The sequence below is a fragment of the Gavia stellata genome, chromosome Z (assembly GCF_030936135.1).
Source record: "Gavia stellata isolate bGavSte3 chromosome Z, bGavSte3.hap2, whole genome shotgun sequence".
Classification (NCBI taxonomy): Eukaryota; Metazoa; Chordata; class Aves; order Gaviiformes; family Gaviidae; genus Gavia; species Gavia stellata.
The window spans coordinates 40,140,319-40,164,122 of NC_082637.1; the positions used below are offsets into that span (position 1 = coordinate 40,140,319).

The 23,804-nt window shown below is 39.6% G+C and overlaps 1 protein-coding gene across 1 annotated transcript in view; it reads left to right on the forward strand.

Moving 5' to 3' along the window:
• TRPM6 (transient receptor potential cation channel subfamily M member 6) overlaps positions 1-23,804 on the forward strand; it is a 67,625-nt gene that overhangs the window by 17,915 nt on the left and 25,906 nt on the right. Inside the window, exons 4-15 of the mRNA XM_059834162.1 lie at positions 3,340-3,520; positions 3,849-4,062; positions 4,899-5,023; positions 5,801-5,972; positions 7,274-7,448; positions 8,798-8,921; positions 11,231-11,303; positions 11,423-11,523; positions 17,974-18,108; positions 18,660-18,713; positions 21,116-21,256; positions 23,118-23,252. Coding sequence (XP_059690145.1) covers positions 3,340-3,520; positions 3,849-4,062; positions 4,899-5,023; positions 5,801-5,972; positions 7,274-7,448; positions 8,798-8,921; positions 11,231-11,303; positions 11,423-11,523; positions 17,974-18,108; positions 18,660-18,713; positions 21,116-21,256; positions 23,118-23,252 — 1,630 coding nt within the window. The remainder of the gene's footprint in view (positions 1-3,339; positions 3,521-3,848; positions 4,063-4,898; positions 5,024-5,800; positions 5,973-7,273; positions 7,449-8,797; positions 8,922-11,230; positions 11,304-11,422; positions 11,524-17,973; positions 18,109-18,659; positions 18,714-21,115; positions 21,257-23,117; positions 23,253-23,804) is intronic.

A 23,804-nucleotide genomic window follows, 5' to 3' on the forward strand; every position in this document is an offset into this window, starting at 1 on the left:
TCCCAGGGAGGTGGGTGGGTTGAGTGCTCCTGAGCAATCCCAACTCGACCATCATCCCTGGCTGGTAGGTCCTCTCCTCCTTGAGCCTTGTTACTATGCACACAGCACAAAACTTTACAGAAAAAACAAAACAAATAGCGGTATGTTCTTTGGTTTCCTTAACCTTCCTGAGAGCCTCTTAGTCTTGGCTTTTGACCTCCCAGGTAGTTCAGGAGTCCTTAGCACCTTGTCCCTTCCTGCTAGGTGGCTAGAGAGAGTGAGCACGTGAGCTTGGAGCAGAGCATGAGCAATTTGGGAAATACCAGTCCTTTTGAGTTCATACCTCTTGCTATGGTAATCTCGGAGGTAAAAGCAGCTGCATGTGCCCTGCACACCTGTGTTAGGTCTTCCTCCACTGCCTGCTCAGCATAACTGAGCTGTTCCGAGTGCAGCTCACCTCTGGGTACATTTACATGCAAATTTTTTTCAGTGCAAATTATGTTAATTACTAAAATAGTTCAGTGTTCATTGGGCCTCTCAGTTTCAAGGTTATTGCACTGATTTGTCTTGTCAGATGCTAGTTCCTTTCTGTAGGATCTCAGCTTTGAAAAGGCAGGTTGCTCTAGCTCTTGCTGCTCTAGAAGAGGCTGCTGATGTGACCCTGTATGGAACAGTAATGTATGATAGTCATTCTGTGCTCCTATTTCGATAATGAGCTGAAATTAATTCAGATTTTAGAAAATGTAATCCATTGATGATGAGCCTGATTGCTTTTCAGTGCTGTCCTTCCAAGCACTGATATTTGCTGAGTCAGGCAGTGTAATGTCGTATCTTAAGTGAGTGATGTAAGGTAGCTTAGTATTTAGCGGGGACTGCTGCTGGTTCTTTGTCTTTCAGAATGACTCCCGGATGAAAGGTCTTGTTATTGTGAGACCACTCTAGGAGCAATACAGTCACCACAAGGTATTTTCAGGACCAAAGAACAATAGGGTATCTCTATTTTTTCTCATCTTTCATCTAAAGATCATTTTTTTCCTGACATTTGCTCTCTGTTACTCTGGAGTCTCCCCAAAAAGCAAGCAGAAAAAACTGGAACAGGGAAACTAGTAGCGCAGCTGTAAAGAAATTTGTCCTCTGAAGACCAATAATAAAACCAAAACTATCTCTTTCTTCTGGTCCTTCCTTTGAGGTATGCAGGGAGAGTCTTAAACAAGTATAGTCACTGGCCTCATGCTCTTTGTGGGCAGATTTCATCCAAACCTGCTTCCCTTGTGCTATCTGCTTTGCCAGCTACATTGCTCTGAAACACTTAGTTTAGATATGTCTCTATAGCCATTCTGAGTGTGGATTCTGAGTCCACATGTTATTTGACATCACAGAAGTGTGATGTCAGAAATGATCTTCCATCTGTGTTCATACCTCACAGTCTTCTGAAATAGTAATTTAATTGTGTATCTGTAAGTGACTTGGTGTGACTGGCTTATTCTCGAAGTTCCAGCTTGGATACTTTTTGTTTAGGTCATGAGCCTTGACCTGCTTGTCTTGGTTTGCCTATGAGGAGGCAAAATTACAATGGGTTTTGCTTTTGCGGTCATCAAAATGAGGTCCCTAGATCAATAGTTTGTTTTAGCAGCTCCTGGGCCCCCTCTGCTAATCCGTGTTGGTTTTTTTTCTGCCACCACCACAGTGCAAATGGTTGTGGTGTCATGCAGTGAGCCAGACCGGGCAATACTTCTAGTTGGAATAACTTGGCAATAAAAACACCTCTGTGAGGCTTCCATCCCCCTGCCCCCCCGCCCTGACCCCTGGCTAGATCATTTCCTCTTCATTTTTCCAGGATTCAGTTGTAAGCGCATGCGTGACTTCTTTCTGGCAAGTCCCTGGATTTATGTGATACCCTACTGTTTGTCTCAGCTAGGGAAAAGGTGTAGGTGGTCTAGGTTAGCTAATCCATGTTGAATTAGCTTGGCAAAAATTTGGGCATTTTCGGTAGTGCCTGTGGCCTTCTGACTTCTAGCTAACCATCGTCATACATGTGATAATAGAGCTCAAGTCTTTTCTGGAGTGCTAGGCGTGTACAACTCTCTAATTCTCCATTGAGTAAGATTGTTTAATTGAGTCATTAATTCCCCAAGAGTGTCGGAGGCTTCCTTCTCCAGTCTGCTTTTGCAGAGCATTGAATCAATCAAATGTAATTTGCCTGTGTTGAAAAACTGGAGTGCAAACATAATTTCATGGTTTCTGGGTATCAGAAAGTGCCTTTCTAAAGTAGTTCACTTCCTTAATTTGCTTAGGGTTGTTTTGGGGTTTGTTTTTGTTTGTTTCTTTGTTTGTTATTTTTATTCTATTTCTCTTCACCAGTTAGTTCTCACTCACGTCCATAGAAGACTCTCTCTTTTTCTGATTGTACCTCTTCAGGGTTTTGCAGATGTTGTTTACATCTAAACTGCCCCTAGATCCACACGTAATACATCTGAGTCCCAAGGCAGCCATTGAGTTTAGGTTGTTGGAGGCTGTTTGGTATCTTAAAAAACTAAAAGGGAAGAATTTATCTCCATTTCCCAGGGTATATTAACTTCTGAAATGTCTAAAGAAAAGCTGGACTGTCAGATGTCACTATAAATTACATTGAAGTTAATCCTGTAGAAGAGACTGGAGCCTGTCGAAGCCTGTATGACAGTAATACTGATTGAATTTGAATCTGGGTTATTCATCCAGTTGCAAACCTTTAAAGCTAACTGAGCTTCTGCTAAATTTCCCTTAACATTGCACTTCAGTCCATTTATTTTGTATATTTATTTTGCTGTTGTCCGAGGGTTAGTGTAAAGGTCACCCTGGAGTTCTCTCTAGACTGAGGGTTGCTCCTCTCCTCCCGATTAATGACAGTAACTCCTAGATCTTTCTTCAGTACCTAGAATAACCTGCAATAATAACCATAGCAAACCTTGGCATCCTAAGATACTCCTCTAAAATCTCATGACCAGTAAATCTGAGCTGCATTGCTTGGGTCAGAATTGGCTGTATGGGACTCTCAAACTGTTACAGAGTCACACAGAATCACAGCATGGTTTGGGTTGAAAGGAACATTTGAAGGTCATCTCGTCCAACCCCCCAACTGTTACTAGTGTTCCTCGGGTAGAAAACAAATTCTGTATCCAACAAAACATATTTATGATTTAGTTCAATACAATTTTGCCATTGTTGCAATTTTTTCAACTGAGTTAATTTTTGTTATATTCTGTGTCAGCAAGCTACAATATCCTTCTTTGTAGAAAAACTATTTGGGATATTCTGATTAAGATCCTAGAGTTGCATGCAAATGTGTTTGATATAAAGTAATTTATTTATTTTTAATGTGAGATGTTGCTGTGGACGACTGATTGGAGATCACGCAGGAGTAGACTGTAGCTGGCCTGTTTATCAGGCTGCCCAACAGAGAGATGATGGAGAATGGTCTGTGCAAAAACACACAAAGACGAGTCCAACAGATGCGTTTGGTACAATCAATTTTCAAGATGGAGATCACACTTACCATGCCAAGGTAACAGATGCTGGGTTTACATGTCTGACTTCTTTTTATAATTTCAGCATAAGAAAGACAAAAAATGGTTTTGGGTGAATATCAGATTGTTTGTCTTAAGACATATAAGTCAGGTTAGAGTGTGTGTATGATATTTTTACATTGAACTTCACCACAATTAAGTATAGCCTGTCTTGCTGTCTGTATTACTCACTGGTATATTTTTGTGCTATCATGTTAGCGGTATTGTGAAAATTCTAATCCTGCACAAAGTCTTTGTAAGATGTTTCAGTTTCTTGTCTTGGAGTATGTAAAGGATGTTTATTTTACCCATTATTATTTCTTCCAGTACATTAGACTCTCTTATGATAGCAATTTGGATCAGCTGTTGCATCTGATGGTTAAAGAATGGCAGATGGAATTGCCAAAGCTAGTGATCTCTGTTCACGGGGGCATTCAAAATTTCAAGCTTCCCTCAAAGGTCAAGCAGGTTTTCAGCAAAGGATTGGTGAAGGCTGCTGAGACTACAGGAGCATGGATAATTACAGAAGGCATCAACAGCGGTAGTGTGATTATTTTTCTTTGTTTCAGTTTTCGTCTGGTGTTCTTTCTTTGCGTACAAGCATATACGTTTAGGGCAAATGTAATGAAATTGTTTGATAATGTGTGGTATTTTAGCACAAAATGAAACTTTTTTTTAAGGAACAATGCATAATTCAAAGAGTGACATAATATTCCTCTGCTGTTGACAGGCATTCTGAATATTTTTAGTAATTTTTTTTGTTAAAGAGCAGAGTATTCTGCATGTAGTAAGAAACACTGATAGTAGATAACCAGAACTTATTTGCAGTCAATTTTATCTGTTTCATTAAAATATTTAGCTTCTGAGGACTGTGATTGGTGTTTTTGAAACAGTTTTAAAATCTAAATTTAACTTGTGTTTTATAATTAAGGAAGTTTTGAATTATGATAATCCATTAATTAGCCTATTAGTATCTGAAACTCCCTGTAGACTACTCTCAAAACCTGAGGGAGTCAGTGAGCCATAGAACTGAAACAGTTTTACTTCTTTAGCTTTTATTCAACCTGGTGACCTTACAGGAGAACTGTTCTGTGCCTTTATGTAAATAATAAAGTTTTTATGGAGGTAGAAAGCACCATTAGCACCATGTGTGAGTATAATTAATTAAAATATGTGTAGAGTTTGAAGCATTGGTGCATTACGTCTGAGCCTTACAATTCCTGCAGTGCATGGCAAATATACAAGTGGGGTGGGATGGTTTGTTTCTGGTTAAAACATAACCATAGAATAAATTAAATGATGGGAAACGCTTTCATTGGTGTCCTGTAGCAGGTCTCCGAATGTAGAATAAAAATGATCATTTAATTATCTGTTTAGGAGTGTCCAGGCATGTGGGAGATGCACTGAAAGGCCGTGCCTCGCCACACCTGAGAAAGATCTGTGCTGTTGGTATTCCTCCATGGGGTATCATTGAGAACCAGAGGGATCTCATTGGAAAAGATGTGAGTTGGACACATTTTAATAATAAAAGCCTTCATGTTCAGGGGCTGTTATAGCCTTCTTGCATACTTTATTTTCTGCTTGCTTAATTTCACTGGTTTGATATTTTTTCTCAGTAATAGAGGCTTAGATTTTGCTCAGCAGTAGAATTCTGTGGCATGCTGAGGCACCGTATTTTGCTTTTTGTATGTAAATGGTTTAAAAATATTTCTCTTCTTACAGGAAATTGCCTTTCCTTTTTGAAATTTTGTAATTGATTAGGCAATTCTCTTGTGGTTCCAAATGATGTATTTCTATATTCATGTGATTCAGGATGAGCAATCAGGTTAATGGTATACACAAGTAGACTGTTAATATGCATGATTTTTATTCATAAACTAGAACTTTATGTGAGTGCTGATGTGAGGGCATGATCTGCATAACTGTCTAAAAACACTTGACAAATAAGGTGAAATCCTGATAAATGATAGCTCCTATGTTTTTAATGGGAATACACCCAGGAAAAATATGCCATTGTGTTTCAACTATTGCAAAGAAAGGCAGGTAGTGACTTTGCCTAAGGACTGCAAGCCTAATCAGAAATGCTTTCTGTGGTATTAATTGTGGTTTTGTTGCTGTTAAGAATCAAACGAAAACCCATGTTTGAGTAGAGCAGCAAACAGCGTGATGGAGGCTTTCAGAAGACAAGAATGTGATGAAGAAATACATACAAGTGAGGCAACATAAATGGTGATATTTTGTTGGTTTCTTTGAAGGTCTTTTTATTTTGGTTTTCTTAGGTAGTTTGCCTGTACCAGACTCTTGGTAATCCACTCAGCAAGCTAAGTACCCTCAACAGCATGCATTCTCATTTTCTAATAGCAGATGATGGGACAGTAGGCAAGTATGGGAATGAAATGATGCTCAGGAGGAATTTGGAGAAGTACATATCACTTCAAAAAATACACACAAGTGAGTACTGCTGTGGTCAGCTTTATGACAGAAAAACCTATCCTAAAAGTTGTGGAGGTACCTGACATTTCCTGTTACATGTTGTATATTTTCGTTTGCCATAGATTTCACTGAGGTTGAAAGTTATTAATCGCACGTGTCTTGAAGTCTAAATATCAGGAAAATGAAAAGAACAGCATTTTTATAAAGCATTATGCATTTGGGCTAACTCGCATTTTGGTTTCTCAGTTGTAGAGACATCTAAATGACTCAGATTATTTAGTAAGTATTGAGCGTTAGCTCACTTTGCAGTTTTGCGTGGTCTCTATGTCAGCACTAGATAGTTTCCCAGCATTTTGCTAGGTGGAAAAATTGTCACATTCAGTGGAATCTGAATCCTTCTTCCCCTGTTCATTGCTTTTATCTTCATCACTCTTCTATGTTGCAAGCCTGTGACCTGCTCGGGTACAGAAACAAAGACTGGTTGCAAAAGGAATCCCTTCAGCCAGTGTTTGTTTGTCAGATTGCTTAACTTCCATTGTTTGCCTATACAGTAACTGAGTTATGGTATAGAAATCATGAATGAAATATGTATTACATAGACAAGTATTTCTTTTTATGCACTAGATTGTATAAATTATGTGTGGAAGTTCACTCTTACCTAGTGATTTAAATCTTGAGGTATGTTAAAAAGACATTAGCAGAGTTATGATGTTGAATCCTTGTTTTCTTTATCTGCTCACATTATAGTATTTACAAACTTAGAAACTTACCCAATTTTTAATGTGTTTCTTACTTAAAGCTTCTTACTCAGCCTCTTGTATCTTTTCTTACTGTGAGTTTTTGCAAGTCAGACTTTGTGTTGGTTTTCCGTTTCTATTGGATCTTATTTGAAATTTATTTCTGATTGTTAAAAAAACACCCTGCTGCTGTAAAACTTGAAAAAGTCTGTAAAGAAGTGCCTGATTACTTTTCTATGTGTGTAGGTAAACAAATGGATATTGACAACATTTCAAACGCTGTCAACGTCCTTATGTGTGAGAGCTATCATAAAGGGCAAAGGGATATTCTGAAGGATGTTTCTTCTTTCCAATGCTAGGGCTGCTTACAATTTTATCAGGAGGTTTTCTCGGTCTTTTTGATCTGGTTGCAGCAGTTCTGTGAAAGTGTTAAAAAGTGTAAGTAAAATTAGAGATGGTGAAGGCATGACCTCCTCTCCATTGAACCATTTATGAGACTCCTTCATGAGTATTTATTTAACAGATGTTCTGGTTTTTTTGTGTGACTGAGACCTGTTTGTAACTAGGTGTGTTTTGAAACAGGAAGGGGCCAAGGTGTACCCATAGTTGGATTGGTGGTGGAAGGAGGGCCCAATGTGATCCTAATGGTGTGGGAGTACGTGAGGGCCAGCCCAGCTGTCCCTGTCGTGGTCTATGAGGGCACTGGCAGAGCTGCAGATATCCTGGCTTTTACCCACAAACACACAGGGGATACGGGGTGAGTAGTGGCATGATGCTTCTCCTGCTTGGTCTGTTGTATTGGGAGGGACCTGAAAACGCCTGTCTCAAAACTGCTGAGATAATTTCTGATGCTTCTAGTAATGACCCTGCCGTGGTCTTTTGCTGGCTTTTACTTCTGTGAAGTGAGAGAAGAGTTTCTTCCTTCCCTGCCTCAAACTAGTGCTGAAAGAATTTCTCTGCCAAATTTACTAAGGCTTCTTTGAAGAGTAAAAAGAAACTGTGTCCAGCTATTTTGATGTTTTGCACCTTTGGCGAGGGACACTGCTGGGTCACCCCAGAGTGCCTGCTTGGGTTTTGACTCAATCCTTTCTCCTGCCATCGGTATTCTGAAAGTGGGCTTGGATTTGGGTTGCACAAAGCTTTTGAGACTAGGGCTGGGGTTAGTTGCTGTAGGAACCCCAGGCTGGGGTAGGAGGAGGACAAAGGTTCCTTGGCTTTGGCTTTGGCTTTGGTTTACCCAGTGGTAACCCAGATTTGTCATCCTCGTCTAGCTGTAACTCTTTATGTCACCTCCAGTGCAGCCTCAGCTGCCCACTATTAAACCTACCTTGATGAAAATTTTACATCCAAAATGGAAATAAATATATATGTATTTGTATAGCCAATTAATATTTTTGTGAAAGTATTTCAAAGTCAAAAGGGCTTTTTAAATAAAAAATCAAATTTTAAAAGGTGGCCTGGGTTCATTCCAATTAAAAAAAAAATGAACAATGTAATAAACTTCATATCCTAATTGTTTATCTGTTATCTTTTCTAAATGTTCTTTTGGGGGGTGGTATTTTTCCCTGGTGTGTTGTACTGAGAACTTTTTTCTTCACTTGCTTTTTCGCTATTTTTGATCTGTAAAAAAAAATCTTGCCATTTCAAAAGAAAAGAAACATATGGACAGAAAGGTTAACAGAAAGATAAATGAGGGGAAAAAGATGGGAGAGGTATGAAGCCTAATGAACAAATAATGAGGAATTTAATTTCATCCCTATATGATTATTGAAAGAAAGAAAAAGTTTTCTAAACTTGTAGTGATTTTTAGCTCTATATTCACACACAATCCTTTGAAAATTGTTAACTTTTTCATTTGTCCTATTTCCAATAGTAAATATATATGGTCAGAAATAATGCTTGTATGAATAATAGTTTATGTTATGGGATGCCTTTGCTTTATTTTGTTGAAAGAAGGCAGGAATAAGTCAACAGAGAAGTAGAAATAAAAGAGATCTCTCATATGTCTCTGCTTAGCACAAGTTTCGCCTTTTGCTGAGGTGTCATTTGCACTGGTAAGAAGTAGCTAAAAATATACTTATTCTTGCTTGTATATGTGTTTTCCAGGGAGCTGTGCCCTCAAGTGAAGGAGGAGGTCTTAGTGATGATTCAGAACACATTTAGCTTGGGACAGAAACAGTCCAGTCATCTATTTCACATATTGATGGAATGCATGGAGCACAGAGAGTCCGTGAGTGGGGTTCATGCTCTGAGTTTAGGATGTCTTCATTTGCTGTTATCCTTTTTGCTGTTTCCATGGTGGGCTGGTGTGGGCACAACAGTTGTGGAAGTAATGGTGTTATCTCTAATATAAAGATAACACAAAGGTGTCTGTGGTATTTTATATATTGGGTAACTCCACAAAACCTGTTAGGTTAATTTCTCAAGTCTCAGTGGTTGCTTATGAAATGGCAGCCTTTCTGATTTTAGTAAAAGGCCAGACATCTTTCTTTTTGCAGGAAAGATCAAGTAGTTCCTACTTTGTTTCTTCTCCAGTAGTGTCTTATTTGTAATTTAGAAATGTTTCCATCTGTTCTTCTACTCACTGTGCTAGAACTTCTCTCTGAGTATTGAAATGTACTCTTGAAATGTGCTGGCATGTTTAGTGGCTCAGGTGCTCATTTGCAAGTAGAATCATAGAATCATAGAATGGTTTGGCTTCCAACGCCTCTGCCATGGGCCGGGATGCCTTCCACTAGATCAGGTTGCTCAAAGCCCCATCCAACCTGGCCTTGAGCACTTCCAGGGTTGGGGGGCACTCACAACTTCTCTGGGCAACCTGTTCCAGTGCCTCACCACCCTCACAGTAAAGAATTTCTTCCTAATATCTAATCTAAATCTACCCTCTTTCGGTTTAAAACCATTACCCCTCGTCCTATCACTACACTCCCTGATAAAAGAGTCCCTCCCCATCTTTCCTGTAGGCCCCCTTTAAGTACTGGAAGGCTGCTATGAGGTCTCCCCAGAGCCTTCTCTTCTCTAGGCTAAACAATCCCAGATCTCTCAGCCTGTCTTCAGAGGAAAGGTGCTCCAGCCCTCTGATCATCTTTGTGGCCCTCCTTTGGACACACTTGAGCAGATCCATATCTTTCTTATGCTGGAGGCCCCAGAACTGAACATGGTACTCCAGGTGGGGTCTCACGAGAGTGGAATGGAGGGAGAGAATCACCTTCTTCACCCTGCTAGCCACACTTCTTTTGATGCAGCCCAGGATGCGATTGGCTTTCTGGGCTGCGAGCACACATTGCTGTCTATGTCCAGTTTTTCATCCACCAGTACCCCGAAGTCCTTCTCCACAGGGCTGCTCTCAATCCACTCATTGCCCAGACTGTATCTACTTGGGATTGCCCCAGCTGAGGTGCAGGACATTGCAATTGGCCTTGTTGAACTTCATGAGGTTCGCATGGGTTCACCTCTCTAGCCTGTCAGTGTTCCTCCAGATGGTGTCCCTTCCCTCTAGAGTATCAACCACATCACTCAGCTTGGTGTCATCCACAAACTTGCTGAGAGTGCACTCAATCCCACTGTCCATGTGCCCGACAAAGATGTTAAATAATTCTGGTTCCAATGCGGACCCCTGAGGGACACCAGTCGTCCCTGGTCTCCACCTGGATATTGAGCTGTTGACTGCAATACGACCATCCAGTGAGTGTGACCATCCAGCCAATCCCTTATCCACCAAGTGGTCCAACCATCAAATCCATGTCTGTCCATTTCAGAGACAAGGATGTGGTGTGGGACAATATCAAATGCTTTGCACAAGTCCAGGTAACTGACATCAGTTACTCTTCCCTTATTCACCAGTGCTGTTACCCTGTTGTAAAAGGCCACCAAATTTGTCAGGCATGATTTGCCCTTAATAAAGCCTTGTTGGCTGTCACCAGTCACCTCTCTGTTTTCCATGTGCCTTAGCATAGTTTCCAGGAGGATCTGCTCTATGATCTTGCTGGGCACAGAGGTGAGACTGACCAGCCTGTAGTTCCCCGGGTCTTCGGTTTTAGCCTTTTTAAAAATGGGGGTTATGTTTCCCCTTTTCCCATCACTGGGAGCTTCACCATATTCATATTTTCAAATATGATGGAGTACCAAGTATTTGTTATGGGAGTAATGGCAATTGTAGCAATGATCACTAAAATGGAAACTACCCAATATGTTTTTATTATTTTTTTGTTTTACTTTATTTGATTGTCTGTTTTCTAGTTGAAAACTGAGTAGATGTCAACCATGTTGCATTTTTACATTTCTCAGCTTTAAAGACTAATCAAAAGGAAATAGACTCATGTTATTATGCAGTAGGTTGATGCCAGTTTGCCTGGGATGCCATTGCATTAAAAAGCAAAATGGTATGTTTCCTGTGTGAAACAAAGGAAAATCATGTTTGGGCCTTTGCCATTGGTTGTGTTGAAATATGTACGATTTAATCTACTACAGCCCTTACCAAGAAGAAATAACTACAGACTTTGCCTCACCTCAAATAGTATACTTCTGCAATTCTAACAGATAACCATATTTGATGCGGAGTCAGAAGATCAGCAGGACATTGATTTGACAATTCTGACTGCACTCTTGAAAGGTACCCATCTAAAAATACGACCTGTTTTCATCGGACATGCAGTCGTATTGGCTTACCTTTTCAAAGCAACAAGTAACATCAATGTGTGAAAATTGCTAGGTCCTGTGCTTGTTTCCTAGGTACAAATATGTCTGCTTCAGATCAGCTAGATTTGGCATTGGCCTGGAACCGGCTAGATATTGCCAAGAAACACATACTGGTTTATGGGCAACACTGGAAGGTACTGTTATCTTTTAATTTTCACAGTGGCTTTACACTTTATTATGATGACGACTAATTTTCTATGATTTGCATTTGTCAGGCTTTAATTAAGAAGTAGTTTGATGCTTGGAGTCAGTCTTCTGGAGTAATCATCTTTGGTTTTGGAGAGGCATTATTCTTAAAATTGTGAAGCAGAGTGCATCAGATGAAAAATCGAACATATTTATTTCCCCAGAGAAGAAGTGCTATCTAAAATTCCTGTAGTTTTCACTGCTAGCTTTACCAAATAGTTTCAGTGGTCCTCCTGGATATATATTCCTCAAGCCTGTGTTGACAGTCGTTGGTGGTCACAGATATTTCATTGTATGCCAGAGTACTCTTCCCTCCAAAGGAATAAACTCCAAAGGAGTGTTGCCTCTGTTTTCCTACCTGTAGACAGAAACACAGAAATCACTGTCCTTTATGGTGTTACTAGGTAAAAAAAAGGTAGAATTAGCGATGGTAACATGGCATCATGGTATTATTTCAGATATCGTTTCTTAGAAATAGCTGCAATCCAGGCAAGCCATGATTTAGACCTACATTAACTATATGTGTGTGAAAGAACATAATGTAGCTGTTGAATCACTCCTATAAATTGTGTTTTTCAAGTTTTCAGATATAATCCAGTATTTAAGTATAACCCTTCCTAAGTGAGTTTTTATGTACATAATATGATTTTTATAGATTATAAATATAACTGTATGTGCCTCAACACCTGATACTCCATTTTGTTATGAGAGTAAATATTTTCTTCAAGAAATTGTATCTGATGCTCCCAGATCAGAGTTTTAAGTTTTCCCTTCCAAGAATTACAAGGTTGATTTTTCCAGTCCTGAGCGCCTTTTCTTCTTTACAATGTAAATTTTTGAAAATAGACAATGGGTATATTTTTTGTAGCGACTGTAGCTGGTTGTTTGACACAAGAGAGCTGAATTTATTGATCAGTGTTCTGTATTTTCCAGTGGTGTAGAAGGCTGAATACATGGAGGACTATGTCTGATATGTCTGCAGTTGGGCATTCATGAATTAAAGTGTTTTTTGTTGTTGTTGTTACCTCTTTGGGCTCAGTTCACTATCTATGAAGTGGAGATGATCACGTCATGTTCTTGCACAGAACCTGGTAAAAATAAATGGTGTCAGGTGCCCACTGAAAGGGAATGAAGGAAATTGCTGGTTTCATTTTCAGGATTTGAATGGTGTGTGAATAATAAGGGGTGTGCCAAGCCTGGAACAATAAAATTAGAACAAAATGTTGAATAGCTCCCTGCTAAGAGAGCATCATTCACTCTGTGAACTGAGTAAGACTAAGCCCTCTGAGGAAACATAGTATATGATTGAAGAATGAATAATTGTACCATTATTCATGGTGATGAATTCTCTGATAACTTTTGAGTGTTTGACTGCATAACCTTAACAGTGTTTCTGTCCAACAGACTTTTGTTTTTATGGAATATGGAAAAGATTTGTGTATACACAATGATGTGCGAATATTTTTGCTTTTTTTTTTTTTTTACAGTACGCTGTTATGTTTTGACTCTATGAAGAAAATGTGTTTTTTCCAATGTCTTCCTTCATTGTTTTATAGCATGTACATTTTATTTGTGTTTATTTAGCCTTTTGCCTTCAACAACTCTGCTGTGAACTGTTGATAAGCTTTATTGAAGGACATCTGTGTAAAATATTAAAGAAAGGGGGACACCATCTATCTTACTGCTTGAAATTCTATATTATTGGAGTAAGAGAGAAGCATTACACTTTTGCCATTTTTATCATCGAAGATATATGTTGGCAAGGCCTGTGAGTCTGCATCATCCCTTTGCGTTTACATGAGAAGTTTGGCAGGTGAAACTTGCTTGACTTTTGAATTAGTGTAAGTGAGTAACAATAGAATCTCAGAACAATAGAATCATAGAATCATTTAGGTAGGAAAAGACCGTTAAGGTCATTGAGTCCAACTGTAAACCTAACACTGCCAACTCTACCACTAAACATGTCCCTAAGCACACTAAACCATGTCCCTTCTACACGTCTTTTAAATACTTCCAGGGATGGTCACTCAACCACTTCCCTGGGCAGCCTGTTCCAGTGCTTGATAACCCTTTCAGTGAAAAAATTTTTCCTAATATCCAATCTAAACCTCCCCTGGCACAACTTGAGGCTGTTTCCTCTCATCCTATCACTTGTTGCTTGGGAGAAGAGACCAACACCCACCTCTCTGCAACGCCCTTTCAGGTAGTTGTAGAGAGCGATAAGGTCTCCCCTCAACCTCCTCTTCTCCAGACTGAACAACCCCAGTTCACTCAGCTGCTACTCATAAGACTTGTGCTCCAGACCCCTCACCAGCTTTGTTGCCCTTCTCTGGACACGCTCCAGCACCTCAGTGTCCTTCTTGTAGGGAGGGGCCCAAAACTGAACACAGTATTCGAGGTGCGGCCTCACCAGCGCCAAGTACAGGGGCACGATCACCTCCCTACTCCTGCTGGCCACACTGTTTCTCATACAAACCAGGATGCCGTTGGCCTTCTTGGCCACCTGGGCACACTGCTGGCTCATCTTCAGCTGGATGTCAATCAACACCCCCAGGTCCTTTTCTGCCAGACAGCTTTCCAGCCACTCTTCCCCCAGCCTGTAGCATTGCATGGGGTTGTTGGGACCCCAGTACAGCATGTGGCACTTAGCTTTCTGGAATCTCATACAGTTGGCCTTGGGCCATCGATCCAGCCTGTCCAGATCTCTTCCTACCCTCAAGCAGATCAACACACCCGCCCAACTTGGTGTCATCTGCAAACATACTGAGGGTGTACTCGATCCCCTCATCCAGATCATTGATAAAGATATTAAACAGAACTGGCCCCAAAACTGAGCCCTGGGGAACACCACTTGTGACTGGCCACCAACTGGATTTAACTACGTTCACCACAACTCTTTGGGCCCAGCCATGCAGCCAGTTTTTTACCCAGTGGAGAGTATGCCCGTCCAAGCCATGAGCAGTCAGTTTCTCCAGGAGAATGCTGTGGGAAATGGAGTCAAAGGCTTTACTAAATGGAGAGATCTTAAACTGAGAATGTTAAATTTCAGTGTCTGTTTGCTACCTGACATTTTCATTTGATGCCTTCTGTTCCTTGGTGAAAAGGAGGCTCAGGGGAGATCTTATCACTCTCTACAGCTACCTGAAAGGAGGTTGTAGCGAGGTGGGTGCTGGTCTCTTCTCCCAAGTGACAAGTAATAGGATGAGAGGAAATGGTCTCAAGTTGTGCCAGGGGAAGTTTAGATTGGATATTAGTAAAAATTTCTTCACCAGAAGGGTTGTCAGACATTGGAACAGGCTGCCCAGGGAAGTGGTCGAGTGACCATGCCTGGAGGTATTTAAAAGACATGTAGATGTGGTGTGTAGGGACATGGTTTAGTGGTAGAGTTGGCAGTGTTACGTTTACCGTTGGGCTTGATGATCTTAAGGGTCTTTTCCAACCTAAATGATTCTATGATTCAACATCTATGGAAAAAAAAATAACATTTTTCTAGTCCCCACCACTTTGACACAGAAGATTTTAGAAAACTGTTGCATAGTCCCCCCCCGCTTCACTCCTTGTTTTCCCAAGGTGATTATCTGTTTAGTTTTTCCATATTTCTGACTGTCTTTTCTGCTCTTCTGTGTAATTTTTTCAGGTCTTAAAGTCATCTTTTGGGATAGGCAGACCAGCAGTGTACCCAGTTCTTCATTGAGATATTTAGTGATATAGTAATATTTTTTACATTGTTCTGTATTCATCAAAGTATAAATCCTGATATGATTACTTGTTTCCAGCTTACATTCATGCTTTCAGAAGATATGTCCACTAACATTTTTTTGGAGTTAATTTTAAGACTGATGTGCAGGTAGGGATGTTTCCCAAATGCACATTATGTCACGTTTACTAACATCAAATTTCACCTGCTTTTTTGGCTGGTTAGCCCATATTAGGAGATTTTTCTGCACCTTTTCCCAATCAGTTTTATTATGATGAGTGTTTTTATATCATCAGCAAGTACTCTCAAGTCCGTATTCAGTATGTGGGATTTTCTTTGTCTCCCAGTACTATTAATAATCTTTTTCCCTATCATTTGGTCAGTTATTACACAATTGGATGACCTTTTGCCTTGCGACTGCTTCATTTGTTTAGAAGTCCTTCAAGAAAGCTATCATCAAAAGCTTTTGTGGGGATAGAAACGTACTGTATCAATTGGACAGCCTTATCCTCATTGTCCCTGTCAAAATTCTGCTTGAGTTCTGATTTCATTCTAAAAAACAACTGCCTTGTTTCCTGGTACTCTACTGTATTTACCCACGTTGTTACTATTGCTGTTCCTTATTGTAGTTTCATTATATTTGTCCTTACAAAGTTCTAACTGTATTGATAATGCCATACTTTGACAACTTGTACACTCCTTTGTCTTTTTTAACAATTGGACTATTTTCTACCATCTTCCATTCTGCTGTCAGAGGGGCTGATTTCAGCTATGCTTCAGTTCCCTGGGAGCTCTTAGGTGAATGCCTCCTGGTCCTGACATTTTGCTACAGCTTTATGGATAACTTCTATAATCTTTTCTATGGACACTTCAGTTTGACACACTTCCTCAGATTTGTCTGTCATAAAGAACAGCTTTGATGTAGGACCTTTCCTAACATGTTCTGTAGTGAGCAGTGAGGCAATGAATTAATTTACCATTTCTGCAATAGCCTTACCTTCTTGCATGTTTCTTTTGTAACTCTCTGGCATTACAGATTCACTGACAGTCCCCCCTACTCCTGCTCCTCTGCTTTTGATATGTTAGAAAATAATCTATATACCTGTTCATATCTATTTCAGTGCAATTGTTCATCACCATTTTGAATGAAAAGTCATTATCAAATAATAAGTATGTTCTCCCCTTCAAGTAAGATGTAAAGAGCTTGTAATAAACAAGCCTTACATCTCTTGCTGCTTCTCCAAGCAAAAATTAGAAGAACATATATTCCTGAAAGTCTTTCTTTTGATTAAGCAGGAAAAAAATCTTAAATAACAGTATTTTCTTCATGCATTGTAAAGAAGAAAAAAGAAAAAGAAAAAAAAGAAAATGCGCAAGCACAGTTTTAAAGTTTGCTTTTGACTCAGTTCCTTTCTCAATTAAAGAGGAGTACCCCTCTGATTGTTAGGGTCTGCCGGACGTGCAATTGTCAGGGTCTGCAGTTTGTGCATGATTATTGTGGTTGTGTGTTCAAATTTTGAATTAGATATTTAAGCAGCAATTTTTAGGTGATTGTTCATGCAGTCTTAGTATTTTTCTGTCTATTTAAGTGTTTTAAGGAAACGTGCACGATTATGCATAGATTATGGCTGTTTCTTTTTAGAACTCCAGTCCTGAAAGTTCAGGAGGTAAAGGTTGTAACCAGCTCTAACTATGTTTCTGCTTAAATGTCAGCTCAGTCTTAAATGGACTTTACAACAAAGAATGGCATTCTAATAATTACCAGACGGCTGTCTAAACCTCTTTAGACACTCTGCCAGCACAAGGAATGACTGCTCGAGGAAATTTAATACAAGAATGGTCACTTTGAGATATTTCTGGAGGAAACACTAATAATTCAATACACAAGTTTTCTTTTCGCATGTGACAATTCTGGAACATTTGTTGGTCATCTTTTAATATCACTTCCACCAAACATAGATATGTACATAGAAAGGACTAACTTCACGTGCCAAGCTAGCACTAGCACCTGCCGCATTTCTGTGCCAGCATCCTCATTCTGCTTGCCCCACTGCATTTTCTGTGCATACGTTTTCTGTAGAAATTCTTTATATGGATTTATATGAACCTCATATGTCCAACTGCTTTGCTATTTTGCATGTAGAAATCCTGCTGAACTCTGTGCAAGTGCCATGAGTAGAGTGCTTTCGCTGTTTGGATACTGTTGTAGGTAGAGCTCTGCTTCATGGTGCCTTTGAGAGAGTTTATCCTAATGCAGATTCTCTCTCACATTTGAAAAGAAGTCTGCTTTAAAGAACTTCAAGTTCTATAGAGAGATCTTGAAATATAGTACCTTGAAATGGCTTTTGTCATATGTCAAAAAAGAAAGGCTTCCCTCCGCCCCCTGCATTATCATACATTAGCTTCTGAAGCGAATTAAAGAGTAGGGAATGTATTATCAGAGTCTGGTTGTGAAGTTAGATTTGTAGAAGTCTCTACAGATGTTGGGTTTATGGAGACTCACTTTTACTCCCCCTCCCTGTTGGATTTTTTACACAAATGCTTCCTCCAGCATATTTTTCTTTTGTAGTGTGCACTTTAAATATATGTAAAGACAGATCATTGTGATAAAGAAATCCCTAGCTGTTCAGGAATGTTTTATTTATTTCCAAAAGAAGATAATAATTTTCTAAGCTTTACCTTCATCTCTGTCCATCTGGAGGTTGGTGCATTGGAACAGGCAATGCTGGATGCTTTAGTAATGGACCGTGTGGATTTTGTGAAGCTGTTAATAGAGCATGGAGTGAACATGCACCGTTTTCTTACCATATCTCGTTTGGAGGAACTCTACAATACAGTGAGTATTTGAAATCCCAGTGCACAACTTTAGATAAGAATGTCTAGAAAGAATATTGCTTTGCTTAAGAGATTTTATAATTAGGCCACATTTTTATGAAGAATTTTTGAAAAAAAATTGAAAATTAAGGGGTTTTTATAATTTTTGATTGTAATGTTGGATTTTTGAATTGGTGTCTCAGATTTTTATTTTTCATTCATTGACATGAAGTCAATGGCTGAGTACTTACCTGAAGCTCCTGAGAAATACGTTCTGATTTTAATCTGGTATGTGATATATGCTTATCTTGTTGAAAATGATATGTTTTTTAACCAAAGTGACACCAATTTCTTTCTAGAATACGTCAAGATTTGAGATAGTAAAAGTGTTGCAGATTGGTGTTGAAATGTTTTTGAAGAGGTTTGTGGGGAGAGTTTCAGTGGGGAGAGTTTGAATCACAGTAGCTTATCCCAGAGATTTTTTAGCTACTTTCTTTCATTGTTGATTTTCTATTTTTTGTTATGTTGACATGTTGACATGTTTGTTTACTGTCTTTTCTCTTCACGCTGCAGAAGCAAGGACCATCAAATCTACTTTTGCATCACCTAGTTCGAGATGTGAAACAGGTAATAGACATAGGAAAGGCTGGGGAGCAAAAATGGCAGCTTAGAACTTCAGTGTCCACTGGCACACTGCTATTAGGTAATACAGGGGAGTTTTAGGAATAGAAGTGATGGGTTCATTGCTACACTCCCGTATCTACTAAATAGTTTTATCTTCATTCCACTGATACCCCTAAGCAATTTACTAACATACTACTACTGAAAGCTCCCAAGGGTCCTGTAGCTTCATTTCAAAGCCAAGCAGTTCGTGCAGATCTTTCTCAAGTTACTAAAGTGACATTATGAAGTGATTGTACAAAAGACTTAGTGTATTAGTGTAGTAATTATGTTCATTGCTTTAAGGTCTTCTTTTTTCCCTAAAGCTAAAAAAGTCTTTCCTTGTTAAGCAGTAACAAAAAGATTCTGTGACAGGCTATAATATTATTTTAATGTGCTGCATTGCCTGGGAGAACAGAAGGTGGCAGTGGATGACTACTGCATGGAGCACTGGCTCTGTTAGTAGTTTAGTGGTAGCCTTGTTATTTAGCTACACAGTTCATTTATTTTGTGTTTCTGCTATCTGTTGTACCCCACAGCACTGCTTAGCCAGGAAGGGATGAGTTGTTCTTTCTGCATCTAGTCTCCACTGCAGGAGATGCCTAGATCCAAAACTAGATTAATTGGCTAATTCTTTCCAGGTTATGAATGCTAAGATAAAATAAAACAGTAAGTCTGACTGTTTGCAGAGTTCTGCGGTCTTAAGCAGTGGGGTTTCTGGTATGACTTTCTTATTGTGGGTGACTTTCATGTCAGTCCCATTGATGGTTCTGTAGATAAGTGTAGGGTATACTGGTCTCCATAGCAAGCTATTTTCTGTGTTTTCCCATACTAATGGACATACTTGAAGTCTAATTTATGTGATAGATCTGGACGATCTCAGTGTTGAAAATACATTGAGGTTTTCCAGGCTGAGAAATCTGTCTTTCTCACTGGTACTGAAGTGATTTGCTCCTCGATATGACCCCTCTCCTAAAACCCATGTCCTGGTTACTTCTCAGGACACTCTGGGAAAAATCAGGGTGTGATCTAAAGGGAAGCTTTTGGCACTTGAAATGGTATAGTGGAATTTAGGTAGAAAATGGGTGCACAATTTCAGAACTACGCCGCTGGGTAAGCTAAAGTCACTTGGGAACTGCATACAGGTCTAAAAGCTGAAAAGTCTTTTTCACCTGAGCTTCTGTAAGTATGCGTAAGTGCCTTGTGAATGGGTTGTGCAGTTGCAGTCTTATTAAATATGGTAACACAGTAGCTAGGAACTGTCCATCACCAAAGTGGTGTGACCATGGATTTCAGAATATTTTCTCCATTAGTGTGACCAGCTTTGCTGCTGCTACATTTGAATGGAGATACATTGCAGTCTGCCCTGATAGCATAAAATATGCTTTTTAGTGCAGAGAAGTATCTACAAATATAGGGAGTCAGAAATACTTGCCTAACTCTCAATGACAGAGCTGGCAAGCTCTGTGAGATGTGCTTGTGCCCCAGAGTGCTCAGCATGTTGGTGCCTTCTGTTCCCCAGGGCTGGGTGGCCAGTACTGAGTCTTGCCACTAAAGTCTATTGAAAAAAACCTCAGTCTAATGAAGAAAATCACTTTTCACAGTCTGAAAGGCATACACCGCTAGAAATACATTAGGTCTCTGATCCTGTCTATGTACAGCCCATTTTTCACTTCCAAGATTTGTGTTTAAGGTTTTACCAATAGTCTTTAAAATTTGCATGGAAGATAATCTGTTCTTCAGAGAATTTGTCACAAACGTTGTGTCTTGGAAGGACAGTGGAGGTAAACTGGGAAGCAGTGGTGCTTTAAACGGAAGTGGTGAGAGACTCAGAAGCTACAGCTAATGCGCATGCAGCTGTTGTCCTAGTTGTCATGACAGTTTTGAGCTTCTACAAGAAATTACCAGTCTCCATTAATTACTCTACCACATTAAATACAGACTTCATCCACTTCTTAATTTTTAATTGATGAACTAGTTTAATGAGCACATCAGACCATGCTAGTTTTCTCTAGTTATGAAAAGAAGATTTTTATCAGTCTTTCTGGCTGTTGGTGGTTAACCTGAAGAACCATTACCCTCACTGTTGAATGCAGCTGGTCTTGTGAACATTGTGATATACATCCCTGTGTGGTGTGGGTGCAGTGGACTGTAGACGTCACACTTTTCAGGCTGAATAAGTGGATGTGCCTGTGTTCTCCCTCCTGGGGGAGTTTTATATGCCTAATGAATGTGTACACTTTCCTGACAGATGCAGGAGCTCTCAGTTGCACCTTCGTCCAGACCCCCCTCATAGCAGTAGGGCTCTGACATGGTTGAATGTTGCACGTAATAGCGTCATGAAATGCTTGTGACATTTGGTGTTTCAGAATACCCTTTCCTTGGATTACAAGATATCACTGATTGATATTGGGCTGGTGATAGAGTACCTCCTTGGTGGAGCTTATCGGAGCAGCTACACAAGGAAGCATTTCCGAATTCTCTACAACGATCTCTACAGAAAACACAAGGTAACTTCTGTGAAATGGCTACCACTGGTCACCAGGAAAAACCAAAATGTGACACCTGACAATAGCTCAGGTTGTCATTGTGGTTTGTCTCAAGAGCATCAGTTAAATGTATGTCATGCTTGTCTGTTTTATGAATCTCTTTGCTACCTGTGGAGAGGTTGCAAATAAAACAGACAAATCCCTCCCCAAACTATTCCCTGCTCCCCAAGACCACCGGTGATTGTTGAATTAACTATTAGTGCAGTAAGTTTACATTTGTGTCCGGTAGTCTCGTTGTGTTCTTTGTCTGTCATCCATCAATAAAGATCAGTAAGGCTGTACGAACCACCATTTTCCCTTTTGCGAAGCAGTTGCATGTTTCTGCTTTTGCAACTTGAACCACATCGCAGAAATACTGAATTCAACAGGCATTGAACTAGACTTAGAGCATGTCAGCATGGCATAGTGAAGAACAACATGGTGATCCCTGATCCAAGTTTTGAGCAAATGTCTTACATTTTAGAAGCAGCTCAGTGCTCATGGTGCATCTTCCAGCCCAGGCCAATGAGCTGTGTTTGCCTGGCAGAGCTTTTTCCGTGATGCACTGGTCAACACAGGAGAAGTTTCATGCTGGATATGCCAGGCTGTACCCTTGTGGTGCAGTGGTTTTGTGCAGGCAGAGGGTTGTACTTGGGCATGTGTGCTGTTCTGCACCTTCTAGACGCTTGAGGTGTTTCACTGTACGACATAGCATTGTGCCATGTCTGCATATCAGTAGCATCACCTCTACAAACAAACAAACTGCCTCAGAACAACAGTGTGCAAACATACTAGCACTTTCATTTTCCCCATTGACTCTCCAAAACCAGTAACTTGAAAACAACCTTAACTTCTAAATAAATTCGCTGAATATCATTCCAAACATCACAGAAGGAGCAGATTTACCGCATAAGAATTCTCCCTGGTTTTCAGAGTAGAACTGGACTTTGATTAAAGTATAGAATCCTAGAATCATGGAATTATAGAATCATTTAGGTTGGAAAAGACCTTTAAGATCATCAAGTCCAACCATAAACCTAACCCTGTTACGTCCACCAGTACTTTTTACATACATCTTTATGTTAAAAAACAAACAATAAAAACCTGTCATCTCCATGTACTGCTTTCATGACTAATAGAAGAACCTTAGGGTGATCAGGGAAAATGAGAAGAAATAATGAAAGCTGTTACTTGGAGTGAATAGAAACACAGGCAGAGCTTCCTGTGTGTCACTGGCTTAATACAATGCTTGAAAAGAGATATTTGGGCAGTTGTAACACTCTTCACTGTATCCTCATGAAATATGACCTTACCAGGGATGCATGAAGCCACATGATTATATAACTAGGAACTGCAGGGAAGAGCATTAGTGATTCAGCTGGTAACATTCTTCCCTCTCAGTCAACACTGAACAAAATGCCCAGGGATGCTAGATGTGCCATCCTTCGGAGGAAATAGTCAGCAAAAAGTTCAGAGAACTTCTGTCTTTTTAAGGGCTTATGGCACTTTTTATAAGGGTAGGCACTTGGAGGAGCATCCAAGTTGGGTGATTCCAATCTGGTGTAAGCCCTGTTGTTGTTGTAATTGGTGGATGCTATTGGGGAAATCAGTATTTTGATTAGAGATTCAGAAAAATATATATTTTTAAAATTAGATGAGAAACCAGGCTATTTTTTCCTTGATGGTATAAGCTTCAGTCATAGTTACAGTGATTGCTGACTCACTAGTCTTTGAATAACATCAGTTTCTACAGGCACCACTGCAATCAGAGATAAGAACAGGCACACTTCATCTCTAATTTGCATTTCTCTCCTTGTGTTTTATGGTATGCCTTTGGATCTAGAGAGTGCTCTCCAGCTTTTCTCAGAGCCTGTCTCATTCCCTTCATCAGAGTAATCAGACAGGTAGCAGAATGGGATCTGCTGAAAGTACTTTGCATTCTCAGTTCTTCAGAACAGCACAGCCTTACAAATACAAGGTAATATAATGGCTTATTCTAGACTTTGCTTAGGACATATTAGGCTGCTAATCATTTTATTGAGAGATTTTAGACATATATTGGTCAGGCTGTTAGTTACCATAATTATGCTTAAATTCCAGTGGAAGCAATGTTTTACTGCTCACTGTTCATGAAGTACAGGTCTTGAATTTTAATGTTGAAATCAGCTCATACTCCTCCAGTGATACTTTTTAACTTCCATCCATTTTTGCTAAGGGCTTTAGTTCACTGATATGGTAGTATCACCAAATTTTCTGAACATCAAGCATGGGTGAAAACTCTTCTTATTTGGAAGCAACAGTAGGAATTCTCTGACTTTCCCGATGTTTTCTCATGATAGCTTATTGAAGTATCTACAGTAAGCCTACTGAGAAGACATACAGTTCTGATATCTAGAGAATGACAACAGAGTATTTTCTTTCAAAGAAAGAATGATAAAAGAGCAAAGAGCTCCACATACATATATCTGACAGACAAAACATAAAGTAGAATGGATTTAAATGGCTATATTGGAATTAGTCTGAGCCAAAG